General features: G+C 39.8%; 1 protein-coding gene across 1 annotated transcript in view; it reads left to right on the forward strand.

Annotated features, from left to right (window-relative positions):
• anks1ab (ankyrin repeat and sterile alpha motif domain containing 1Ab) overlaps positions 1 to 14,053 on the forward strand; it is a 35,415-nt gene continuing 21,362 nt past the window's right edge. Inside the window, exons 1-3 of the mRNA XM_076096714.1 lie at positions 1 to 270; positions 743 to 838; positions 12,351 to 12,417. Coding sequence (XP_075952829.1) covers positions 1 to 270; positions 743 to 838; positions 12,351 to 12,417 — 433 coding nt within the window. The remainder of the gene's footprint in view (positions 271 to 742; positions 839 to 12,350; positions 12,418 to 14,053) is intronic.

Raw genomic sequence — 14,053 nt, forward strand, 5'->3', positions numbered from 1 at the left:
ATGGCGGAGTGCACACAGGACGCCAACCCCACCAAGGTGATCCAAAATCCACAAGCTGACATCAGGGACTCGGTCAGGGCAGCGGTCAAAGTCAGACCCGCAGACCTGGGGCTGATTCGAAGCTTGTCCAAGTCGGACTCTGACTTGTTGGCGTCACCACTCGGAGAGGAGGATGGAGGTCTGGCTGGCCGCAGTGGGTCCGTGTCTAACTGCAGCTCTGGGCAGCCGTCCATGGAGCGCATGCCTTCCTTTGCCTCTGAGTGGGATGAGGTAATACTCCAGCTCTGGGGATGGGAAATAAGTGGGAGGGTGTAGATGACAGAGGGAGTGGCACTGTCGGCGTTGAGGCATGGACAGGCTTTCAAGTAGAGTGTGTGTCCTTAAGAGGCAGCGTGTTTGCGAGAGTGAGGGGAAAAAAAAGAGAGGCCGATGAAAGATGCAGTTGAGGATTAGTGAGGGAAAAAAAGAAAAAGAAATGGGAAGCAGCATATTTCAAGAGAGAGGAAGGAAGGAAGGAAGGAAGGAATGAAGGAAGGGGAGCAGAGGCAGCATTATGAGAGTGATCAAGAGTCCAGCCGAAGCAGTGATAGACTGTAGTAACTTTACCCAGGCCGTTGGCGTAGAGTGCCTGTGGGTGAGTGCTTGAATGCATGAATGGCTTGATCACTTGCACCGACCTCCCTGTAGCAGCCCTGGCATCTAAGACTAATTGGGCTTGTGCTGTCATTCCACATCCGCTCAGTACATGTCTCAGGGGCCGACCCACGCTTCCACTGTCTCCTCCTGCACTCCTCTGGCTCCTTTTGCTCCGTCTTACGCCATCTACTTTCAGCCCACTGTGAGCAATTCCCCCTCCCCCTCATTCCCTCCATCCCCAAAAACCTTAACTTGTGATTTTTGAGCATTTCGGAACATCAATGCAGTACCCTGAAGCACTGCCGAGACCCTGAAGAATATTAATATCTTACCAAAACATCCAGACGCACTTAAATAGTCAAAACCTTTAGGGGACAATAGCTGATGTCTGATAATACAGGATATTATCATAGTGCACAGCTCAAAGGCAAAATTATGTAATCCAAAAAAAAAAAGACTAGAATATTTCTGACACTTTCTGCTGAGTGTTTAAGATAAAAAACTGTAAGATGTTATTCAGAATATTAGGTTAAATTCTTAGAATACTGCAATATTTTGTCATAACAGATATGTTGAATTGACAATGAAAAGTCTGTTTAGGAGCAGTTCACCTTCATCTACTTTGACTTTATGCGTTCTTATCTGCCGATTTGATAAAAAGTTGAGCAGAACAGAGCAGAACTGCCATAAAGTCCAAGGTGATGTTCTAAATACATATATTCAAGAAGTTATTTATCCTGACACACTTCTTTCAAGCTTCAAACTTGCCAGGAGTACACAGAGGATATGAACTGTACTGTATTAATGCTTCATTTATAATGCAATCATTTATGTGAATACAGGATGTTTAATGCCATGAAGACAGTCTACATTTTGCGATTACATAAATATTACACATGTTGGGTTTGGATGATTCTGATACAATAGACTAAATAGTTTTCGGCAAAAGAAAACCTTCCAACAGAATTACATACCCAGCAATGTAAAGACAACTTTGAAAGAACATTTAGCCATATTGGCCTCTACTGAGCCTGGTTGGGGGGGCTTCTCTTGCCAAGCGCTGTAGTTGCTCTTAAAGCAGACTGAAGGGGCTGCTCTACCGCCAGTTCCCTCAAGAAAATGCAAAATTCTTCCTCACATGCTGCTAGTAATGCTTATTTCTCATAGTGTGTCTTTGCCATGTAACAATCTCGCATCCTCATTTTTGATGTGAAGAGTTATGCACAAAGATTATGTTGTTTCCTGCAATAGAAAAACAAGTGATCTAACAGCAATCAAACACAAAGCAGGTGCTGCTGATGCATGGATAGATGCACAAGACATACACAAAGTATGAACTTGATCTTGTCTTCATTTGGACTTGAATTGAAACTGTCCAGACTCAACTTCAGTGGTCTTGAAGACAGCCCTGCTGCAGTTATGGTCACAGAAAAGGGGGTCTAGCTTTTACAGTAAGTCGTGAGCATGTCACAGTTGGGTGTCACCTCAGCTCAGAGCATTTAGACATCTTGAACTTTTACTTGGCCTTGTGTATCCCTCTCTTTGTCATCCCTCCCTGTCCAGAGCCTGCTCAATGCTCCGCCCCTCTGCCCTCTGACAAAACTGTTTATTCAGGCCATGTTGGGTGGGGTGTCCTGTTCTCAAGGGCATCCTGTTTTGCAGCTGCTCTTGAGTGTCTGTTTCTCTTCCAGATTTCAAGGGATTTGTTTGGGTTGGGGATATGCGTGAGTGCGTGTGTGTGTGTGTGTGCGTGCGTGTGTGTGTGTGTGGCAAAAATGGACTCTTATGAGTATATTTCGTCAACCACCATCAAGCGATCAACCAGCGTAAAACATTAAAGCGACACACGAGGCTCAGACGGCGGCTGGGCTTTAGATCAGCTATACAAACACACACATATGTCAGTGCATGCGCACACAGAAAGCAAACCAACTGAATACGAATGCTGGTTTTCAGATGTTGTTATCATAAAAAAGGAAGTTATGAGATAAAGCGTAACCTTTAAACCCCATTGGCATTTTCAGTGGTATATATACATTTTGAATTGTATTATGTCTGGCAGCTTGTGTAACTGCTGACCATTTTTTCCATTTCTTGTCCTATTAGCGAAAGTACTTGGTATTCTATTTAAACTTTTATCTGAACAAAGAGATCAGATCGCATAGCCTATTGGTAAAAAATATATTTTGAAATAAGTTATAATTAGGCTACTTAAAGTGAGTAATTGATTTTAGGAAAGTAGTGAGGCTGTGGTATTATCATATTTATGAAATTTCTAAGGTGATGTAACCAAAATAATTTTCAATACCATGAGAGTTTCCTTTAAAACACATTTTTTTCATACATTGATATATAGTTTTCACTAAATTTACATGAAGGAGACAAATAAAACAGACATAAAAATCAATGAATCGTATAATCAAAAATCAAATGGAAGCAATAGATACATAAGAATTAAAAATAAATGAGCATTACCGTTAGCCGCCATCTTTATCGTCTGAGTCGGCAAAATCCAAATATGGGCAGCAGGGTGGAGCGGAAGAGAGACTGTAACTGAGTAAATCAGCAAATTTTTTAGCCACATTATATCAGTTTAGTTAAGCTGTTAAGCTTGACAACAGCCATGGGTATGGAACCCAAGGTTGTTTAGCGTCAGTGATGACAAAGATGGCATTTGATAACTCATAAAACGTTACAGGTGATGTCCTCAACTCCCGGGACACAAGTTTAACCGTTAGGTTAACGCCAGACATTTTCAACTGGAAGTGAAGTTTTCACTTTTAATGTTGCATGTCTTTCCTGTTCAGTGAAAGTTTTGTCTCACACAGCCATTATTTAAGTGTCAACTTCATGTAAATTGTTGTAACTTCAGTTAGCTAGCTAGCGTTACCGTTAAACCTGCTTGACATTAAAGCTAAGGCCAACCTTTCGCTTGACAAACCGGTCAAAATGCCTTTTAAAGTAATATTAACGCTATGTGTATAGAAGCGAGAATAACCAGGCAAGACTATTGGAGGTGGAGTATATAACCTGTTAGCTAACTCAGCTTGATTAATGTCCAGTAAAAGGTTGTGAGTTAATCCTCACTTTTGAGGTCTTAAAATTAAAATGCCCATAAATTGTATCATCAATATTCATCGTTCAGCAAAAACAATTTTAAAATATTCGTTAGAGTTAAAAAAAAAAAAAGATTCATGAATAAAACAGGACACGCTCATTATTAATAATTATGAGCTTATTAATAATAATAATTCACCCTGCAAACACTGTGCCTTGTCAACTAATACTCAACAGCTACTGAATGAAGAGACATTGTTAGAAGGGAAATTGCCATCTTGCTCTCGTACAATACCTTTACTTCTGCATGGCACTCGTCCCCTTAGCTGTATGATTAATGTTACTCATGTTTGACTAGTTGGACTTTCAAAGGGTACATCAGTGCAACATTGCGTGTCTAGGGCAAGACACACCATACATCTGACTCAAATTGGATAACGAGTGAATGATTTGGCTGAAAGGCAAGACCTTAAAAGTGCACAATAGCTACCTAGCTACATCTTGTAGACATTAATAATGTACTTCCCCTCAAACTGTTACTGCTGCTACTATCTTATATTACAATAGCACATATCTGATAGATTAATCCAGTTTTGTCTTAAATTTAAAAAAAGGGCAGTTTCAATACCGGTCATTTAGCATGTAATGTAATGAATTACCTTGGTAAACTGCCTTGTAGCTGCCATGGAACAATTTAACATATTTGTGTTGACATTTGGCAAGTTATCCACAAACATTGGAAACGTGCACCACTGACCAACAAAATGTATCCCTGAATGTATGGTATATCCCCACTACGTTCACTGCTTTTATATGTTCATATACTTTAACGTGGACTCCTTTTCTGTTAAAATTAATTCCACAAATAACACAAACGTCGTTAGATAATAATCTTGCATTTCAGTGACCGTTACATTACTAATAATAGAAATGGCATACATGATTAAGGTGATTGATGTCTTCACCACTGTCTGTTCAATACTCAAAAGGCAAAGGTTAACACAACCACATGTTACAGATGCTTCAGTGGCTTCATTCGTGTGCGTACTCTAAATTTCCCAGCGGTATTCCTCATGTCATTACACATGCAAGCTCTTAAAGTGCACACAGTGTGTGTGTGTTTATGTACCTGCTGCAACACTTACTAATGTCTGTAGTCTTACATACCACAAGCAGATTGGGAACCCCTAATACCCCTAATAAAAAACACCCATATTTATTGATATGTCACCTTTGGTTTATTACAATCTTTTTGAATGTATATGGTTTATACAGCTTTTGTAATATAATAATTTTGATAGTGTGAAAACAGATATATCATAGCTCTTATAAACCAAAATTAGTTTTCATTAGTTATCTATGAATTTGAATCTGCCACGACGAAAATGAAATAAAACTAACTTACATCTTCATGTTGGTAAATCCAGTTGATGTGGAGGGAATATTTTCGAAGTACATGTAAGTTGGTTTATAATTCATATAGAGAGCCACGACACAGTGAACACATCTTAAGATCTAGTTTGACAGATGTGGTACATGAATATGAGAGTAGTGGTGATGGGGTTGGTGGGTGGGAGGGGGTGTGGCAGTCCTTTTTCACCTGCCACATTGCCCGTAAAATTTCTCACCGGGTGTAACACATGAGACACCACATTTCCTCCAACCCGCTGTTAAATGCTGTTTTTTCACACATGCAGTAGACCTGTTTTAAAGCCATTTTGCACCTTAAAAAAAACCCAACAGAAGCGTGAGAGTTCTAAAATGGTTCAATAGCAGCTGCTTGTAAATTACTGTCAGATGTGACTATTTGGCTTTTAAAAAATCACATTTTGGAGGAAACATATTGCCCAACAGTAACATAGGAGACCAGTCAAGTTAAAGTGCCAATTAAATGTTTTATTAGAAACGAATCAAACATAACTATTTACAAAGGAGCATGGGTTGTGGAGAGTAAATGCATCAGTAGTGAGCGGAATGTTTGGACGAGTGTGGACGGTGTACGTGCAAGTGTTGCAGGCAGCAAATTGTTCAACCATACCAAAACCTGGGCGGTGTCAATTCTAGGAGAGCAAGAGGTAGACAACGAAAATTGGCTGATATTTGTTGCCTTGGTGGAGGCCTGAACAGCTGCCACCGAATTAGGATAACGACCCTCCTGACTGCAGGCTCCTGCAGGAGGAGACATGTTAGTTGGAGGGGTCATAACAACATCCAATTTCAATCTTTTGCGGCATTTCTATGACTTGTATTGCCCCCAACTAACCAAGAGGTAATAGCTGGCTTTTATATACTTAATTAAGCAGTTTTTTGTTGCAGAAACAAATGTGATGTCTCAAAGAAAAGCATATAAGGCAGCAGTACTTCCCCCAAAACATTTTTTTAATTAAAAATAGTGTAGTTTAGTATAGTGTATGTTTATATTTATATGTAAAATATGTATAGACATACATGTAATAACGTTGTCAACTTCTCAACTTTACAATTTTGCTTTCATTATAGATGAAACAAGTAGTCGATCAATCAATCCTCAGATCGACAGAAAAATCATTTTTAACTATTTTGAAATTGTTAAATCTTTTCAATCAGTTTTCAAACAAAAATGACATATTTAAGACTCCAAGTTTGCACTTTGTGCAGATTTGCTGCTTTTCTTTCTCTCATGTAATAATTGAATATCTTTAGGTTTTGGACCGTTGGTCCGACATTTAAAGACTTCACCTTGGGCTTCCCGAAATTGTGATGTCACTTCATTGGTCAAACAATTAATCCAAAATGTAATCAGCAGCAGCAGCTGTTAGTTGCAGCCATCAGCCGTACATCTCACCCGTCAGTCGTGTATATAGAGTTGATAAGTCTTATTTTGTACAGGTGGAAAAATACACACTATGGAATTTAATTGATGATAATCTGACGTTACCTTACATTAAGTCCCAATCCCAGCACTACTTGACAGGCTGAATGCAGGATGGAAAAATCCACACAAATGAAGTGATGCTATACTCTATCATTCAGATGGAGTAGCACTGTCAGAATCTTACGTTTATTTTCTTGTAGCCGTTAATAAAGTAACTGGTCCACCGGTCCCTGACTGAAACCAATAGAAAAGCATTAATTAAATGCTATGTTCCCTAACAGACCTAAACCTATGACTAAAATATTTGACGCTTAGGATGATAACTTTAACTATCAAATTCATGTCACCATGCCTCGCCACATTTATAGCACACCATAAATGCCATCATGGCTTTACTGTGATCATTCTTAGTAGCTTTATTTATGCTGTGTGGTTTCAAAGCTGTCCAATACATAAAAAGAAAACAATCATCAAATCATGAGCACTGCTGGATAGAATTATGTGATCTGGGTCTGGTATAGTGGTCCATCTGTCTCTATTGACAATGATACTGAGTGGTAATCCTGTTTGGAGGCCAGCGCCAGTGAGGCAGGCAGCCTTTTTGGTGAGTTTATTATATCAGCCATCATTTCCATTATCTGCTCTGCTTCGGGCTCACTGCCATCGTTTATGTGCGGGAGACATTGGCTCAGTGGACAATATTGTACTCGTTATCGCAAAAGCACATTGTTCAAGATTATTTCACATTATCCCAATCTTAGTTGGTAGCATGTAGTTTACTAGACAAGAAAGATGCGAAGACAGGCAATTGCATGCGAAAAAAGATCACTTGCTGAATTAGGAACACATGACTTTAGAGTATTGCTGCAGTACTGCCCCACAATGCAATGCACACATGAAATTGAGAAGCAGCTCAAAGCTTGAAAAATTGGGGAAGGTGAGCCAGCTTCAGGAACATCCTGTAGAACAAAGAAGGAAGTGAACAGTTTGCTTTCTCCTTTTTCAAGTTGAATTAGCAGCAGTTTTCACAGCAGTCGCACTGTGATGATTGACAGCTTATGTCTCACAGTTGGTACAAAATAATTTCTTGTATTCTGGTTGCATGAAGTGTAATATGAAGATTAGTGCACTGAATCAGAGTTTAATGTAGAAGTGGGACACAGGTATGGTTTCTAAATTGGCTCATTGTATTTGCAGATTTAATCATAAAAGAGGTGGCATCGAGGCTAAATGTACTGTAAGGCACTTTTGTTAATAGTGACGGCTGGAATTTGTTGTCTTATATTTATAGCATATAATTATTGTACAGTTTGATTTTGTTTGCACTCTTTTTGATATTTCTTTCTGTTATCTGAGCACTTTTGTGGCACAGGCCATTTCAGTGCAGTTATGACCCTTTTGTCCAAAATGACTGGTTCGAGAAATCTGAGAACACGTAGCAGATAATTGGTGGGGCCGTAGGTAGAGCAGACTGCCCATTGATCACAGGGTTGGTAGTTACATGTCGGAGTGACCTTATGGGCAAGACACTAAACCCCGATTGTCAGTCCAGTGTGTTAGTGTGAATGGATGAATGTGAATGAGCGGCAAAAGCCTTGTAAAGTGCTTTGAATAAAAGCGCTGTATGAAAAAAATTTAGTTTAGATAATTGGGAACATTTCCAATTTATTTTGGTTACATTAGAATATTCAATTCTGTGGTTTATACAAGTATTTCAGGACTCCAACTTTTCTCTCATGGAACACTGCCATATATGTATATATGCTGCATATTTTGCAGGGGCAGTGAAGCACGTAATGAATGTAGGTATAATAAGGCCTGTAGGGGAACTCACTGAGGCTGACTGACTCACGATACAACTGGCCAATGTGGAGCTCTCTTCATACGTTGAAGCAATCTGTTGTACTTTGATGGTTTCGATATTTAGAGATGCATATATCAATACCAATTGATACCGATATTGGATATCTGTCCGATACTGACTCAAATAGCTGGATCGGGTATCGGTGTCAATGGGCAGATCTGGTATCGGATACCATTATTTCAATAAATAACTATTTTGTTTTGCAAAGTAAGGAAAGCAATATTGATGTTAAGCCTGATGATGCCTTCACATAATAGAATGGTCCTAGTCTCTTCCACACAGTGACACATGAAGGTTATTAATTAGAAACTGGTGTAAACACAAGACCCATTTTGTGTCAGGTCTGTCTTGTGTTTTCTGGCTTGATCTGACTCACATTAAATCAAGTCCTCAGAAGAGTTGGTCTCAGATCCTGGAAACAGAGAGCATAACGGTGCTTCACTCTTCTCTAAGAAGTGGGGAGTGCACTCCAAGAAAGATCTATCTTATCTTTGCTCAGTTATATAGGTTTAAGATCTTGTAATTCTACAAATTAGTCAATTAAATTAGTCTGTTTTGAGTTTGAGAAGAACAAGTCATACTATATAGAAGATAGTCAGGATAAGGCAAATGCTAGGGACATGAATTGTAATTAAAAAAAGATCAGTGATTTCCCCTTACTGTCTTATCTTTTCACTTATACAGTACTTGAGCTTGAAAAGGTGATAAAAATGGATAACCTTTGAAGCGTGTGCATGAACTGAAGTGCAGATCAACCTGTATTAGCATGTAAATCACTTCAGGATGTGGAACTATCACTCAGAGTTGAGCACCGGGGATTTAATGACAGTCCTCTCAGATCCCCATGTGCTTCTTAACGGCACCATCAATTACGTTTTTGTGTGAATAGATCTTCTTAGTTGATTATTTCCATCCTGTTCCCAGACATTCAGTGGAAAGTGCTCCCTGAGTCAAATTAATTCCCATTGAGAGTTTAACTGCACCTTTCTCTTTTGGTTTAAAGATCATAATACGGGCTTTTTTGCCTTTATTTGACAGTGATAGACAGGAAAGGAGGGAGAGTGAGAACAACCTGCTCTGAACAACATGCAAAGGGCAGAGGGCTGGAATCAAACCCGGCCCGCCGCTATGGACTTGGCTCTGGTACACGGGGCTAACGCCATACCAAGTCAGCTACGCACCCTTTCCTTTAATACACATCCAACATGGAAGAAACTTCATTCCATGTACACGCACTCGCTCATTTTGGAGGATGTAGCTTGTGGTGCTGTTGACCTGCATAAAGAGAGGTGTTGTTGTTGTTGTTGTTGTTGTTCAGCTTATCCTCGTTGATATAAATGGGGTGGACAATATAATAGAAACACCTGTCAGTGTCAGCTGGCACCTCTCGGTGTAATATTTCTTATGGTTTTAAAAATGAATTTACAACCTGATTCTCACCTGCCGTCTGTACTAGCTGTTTAAAGCTGACATGGATTGAGTAGTTAAAGACACTGATGGAGCAGTTGTCGGATTCCAATCTGCCGGCTGGCCTCTTCATGTGGCTTTTGCATGTGGTCTGAATGTTTGAATGGTCGTCTGTCCCTGTGATTAACCGGCTCCGCCTCTCGCCCAATGTCAGCTGGGATTGGCTCCAGTCCCCCCCCCCCAACACACAAGGTTAAGTGGGTTTAGCTAATGGATGGATGGAAATGGAAATACTAATGGACCAATTGACCTAAGTTCATACGGCAAGTCTGTTTCATGAACTGATATTTAACAATACATTTCTCTTTTGAATAACATAAATATATTCAACACGTTCCTCGTCCATCCCTGAGCCAAACAGCTGGCTATTCGGTGGATGACGCTGAGGGTGCGTTATGAAATATTTCCGCACTTAAACTATGATGATGCAGGCGTCCCTAGAGGCAGCATTTTGGTGACTGGTTTTAATAACGATGCACTTAAGCTCAGACGTAATGTAGTCCTGATGTGTGTGTGTGTGTGTGTGTGTGTGTGTGTGTGTGTGATATAGAATGTAACTGGGTTAATTCAAAGAGTAATGTGAGGTCTGCATTGCTGGAGGCATATGCCATGCGTCCCACGTGCCTGACTTCCAAATAAATCAAGGCTTTTCCACAGTGTTGATGCCACTAGCGAAGTGCATAGGGCTTTTTCAAACACTAAATATTACATCAAATAAGCCTGGCTGTGTCTCTGGTGTCACTAGTGAAAGCAGAATCAGCTTTTCAGGCTCACAAAAATCTTCATTGCCGATTGTGAATAGACTAGTCAAGTGATTCTAAATTTAGATCTGCAGTAGCTTGCACATGACATTTTAGGTGACTCCAGCATGCTAATTGCCTCGTTTAAAATTGTCAAAATAACTTCTTGCAGATATTCTCTTTTCTACAACAGTCAAAGAATATAAAATGATAATAATATGTAAAGTGTGTTCTCTATAGAATGGAGTGAATGGTACACTTGTGCATGATCGTCCTGTTGTCCTTGAAGCATGAAGGGTCAGCAAGTAGTGTGGTTTCTGTGGACAAACTGCGATAAGTGATTATTATTCAAATATGCAGTACATTTGATAAATCCCAGAGTGTTTGTTTTAGTTGGGATATCATGACTTGTGAATACCACTTTGTATGTTTATATGGAAGGAATATGACACTGGGTACTTCAAAGTGTGTGTTCCACTCGAGCTTTATGAAATCAGTGAAATGCAATCCTTGTATTTCAATGTTTAATAAGAGGGAACAGTGACAGGACATTAGGATAACAACTCATCTCACACCTGTTCTAAGTAGTCCCACCTCATTCAGCTCTCGCTCTGTTGCTTGTTCACTTTGGTGTTTGAGAATTAGATGAGAAGATTGCTACCACTCGCTTATCTGCTCATTCAATTTGAGGCAGCTGGCAGGATTAGCATAGGAAGAGTGGCTATGTCAAACATTAATGGAATTTGCAACTCCTGGCTACATTGTTTAAATCACATTACAACAAAAACAAAGAGTGAAAATGACAATTTGTGGTTTTTACATGGGGGTTGTGTGCAGGGCAATTTGTTGGCTCGACAGTGTGACTTCCTGTCATCACCATGAGTTTGACAGGCAACCCGCCCAACCCTCGATAAAAGCACAAATAGTTTGTTTTTTGTCTGCATTAATCAGATGAGATACATATGGAAAGTGTTAATTAACGAGCTTTATAGATGCAGGTAGTTAGATTTTCTCTGGATGAAGAAAAAACTAAAGCCCATTCGTTGTCCTACTTATATTTCCTGACCGGTTTTTATAACCCACTGCATCTAGTTCCGAAAGCACTTTGCTGGAACTTGAGTTACTTGTTCAGTTATCCAGCAAATAAACAACAGCAAACAACCTGGAAATGTATTTTGGCTCTCCTGGAAAGCCTGAGACTACTTAAATAAACATTTTTGTCTCTAAGCCCCTAAACAACTCTTCTCTGAGTTGCTCTGTAATCTCCTGCATGCAGCGTTGTGCTCACTTAACCTTGCAGTAAGCTGTTGCCTTGCTTCTGTGAAGCTTAAATAATACAGGTCTGAGAGGGCAATCAAATACTCACAAAGAAACAGCCAGCAACAGATCTGAATCTCCGGAGGGTTAGTTTGTGCGCTGTACGGACTCGGCTATACACGGCCTAACAAGCCTCAATAGTTGGGAGTTTCAAAAGCTTCCCGATTGTAATTCACCTCGTCACCTCGCTGTGCTTCTGCTGAGTTGTGGGTTGGTCATTGACGTTGGACTGTTGCTTGTAATCCATCATTGCAAAACTGCCCGCCTCCACTCCAGTACTCCCAGCAGCAGCAGTTTGTCCTCATGCCTCACCCAGTGCCAGTCCTTCAGTGTTCCATGCTTTCTAATTGGTTTGGCTGATGGAGGATTCGTAATTGACATTTCCCCGATGTTTCATGCTTGTTCTCTTCAACAGATTGAGAAGATCATGAACTTGATTGGAGCAGGCATTGAAACATCCAAAAAGAAACAGCCCGCCCCGAGCTCAGGTAACGCCTCACCACCTTTTATCTTTTCACGGTGATAGACCTTTTTTCATTCATGCTGAGTGCTTGAGTTATATTTTTCTTCCAGAGATATGACTATGTGGTGTGTAATTTATTGGTTGGTTAACGCAAAATGACAACTGGTTCTGGGGATTAAGTGAGTCGTATTCATTAACCATTTATAAAGCTCTTAATTGCTCTTGTTGCTGCATTCATGATAGCTCTGTAGAGTTTATTGGGCGGGAATTATGTCAGCAGCAACCAAACTTCTCACACCCTTTAACTGATTTGTGAACAGCTTTCTACGAGCTGCTATTCAGTATTCAAACACAGCTTCAGAGAGGAAGGAGGGGAGGTTTTTATTTGTCCTTATAAGTCACAGAGATTCAAGGAGACACTTGTTTGGCACATTGTTGTTATTTGTTAGACACAAGGTTTCCACTTTGAGGGAAATCTGATTCAAAATTCCCCTCACTGTCATATTTTTTCTTTTCTGGAGTTACTGTATATCTCAATAGGGCTTGAATTGACAGTATGCTTCATCAAGTGTCCTTCAGGCGGTTCAGCGGGAGAAGCCAGCTGGCATCAGCTCAGTTTGTTTAGATAACCCTCCTGAGTTGATACAGTGTAAACCTACCTCTATCAGAGTCTCTGCCATAAGGTGCTTTCATCATACAGTATTGTGTAACAGCGCCTCTGGGTATGCACAGGACTGCCTTTTAGAAGTCAGGTTTATTAAGATAATTTCCATTCGTTATGCGCCTTATGTTTCACGGATTAACAATCTGCTGACCACTGCAAGGTGAAAGACGGAAACGGTAAAATATGTGGTGGTGATAAAAGGATTCAAAGCAAGGAGGCAGAAAAGTAGAGAAGAAATTACGTTTGTATCAGGAGAATTAAGGCTTTTACTGCCGCACCACCACTTAACCCTACTCGTGTCAGTGTGTGGTAATTATATTACATCTTACATCACTTCTTCCTGTCAGCCCATTACAAAGCAAGCCATTAAAATGGCAACACTCTACAATTATTCATAAAAGGAAAGTAATTGTTTGACCTGCTCAACCAATTAAACTAAATGCTGAGTCTACAAAATGCCAAGGACTTCTACTCCTTTAATCAACTCTCTTCTTTTTAATGTGTTTGAATGAATTTAAAATTAGAGGGGCGCTCGCATTTTCACAAAAGTGAAATACAATTTGTGTATCCATCCCGTGATTCGGATCTGCTCCAACCTTTAATGGCTTATTCTTTTGCCCATGCTTCACTCTTCAACCAATTTTCATAAAAATGGGGCCAGTAATTTCTCCGTAATCCTGCTGACAGACAGACAAACAAACCGAACCGAAAACATTACCTCTTTGGCAGAGTTAATAACTATCAAGCACCTTTCAGAAACAAAATGCAGCTCAGTGTGCCTTACATGATAAAAAAAAAGAAAAAGAAAAGCGTAGATAATTTAAATAAATTAGATTACTGAAATACATGTGCAACGAGAAGGGAAGCAAATGAATAAACAGCTAAACATAATCAAATAAACATTAAAATAACTGTAACTCTAAAAGAATAATTGCAGTAAGAATAACCAAGAGGAGATGCATATTAGCAAAGCAATCCTAAAGCAAAGCTG

Source organism: Anarhichas minor, unplaced genomic scaffold, assembly GCF_050575085.1.
Source record: "Anarhichas minor isolate MPS153535 unplaced genomic scaffold, ASM5057508v1 ptg000023l, whole genome shotgun sequence".
Classification (NCBI taxonomy): Eukaryota; Metazoa; Chordata; class Actinopteri; order Perciformes; family Anarhichadidae; genus Anarhichas; species Anarhichas minor.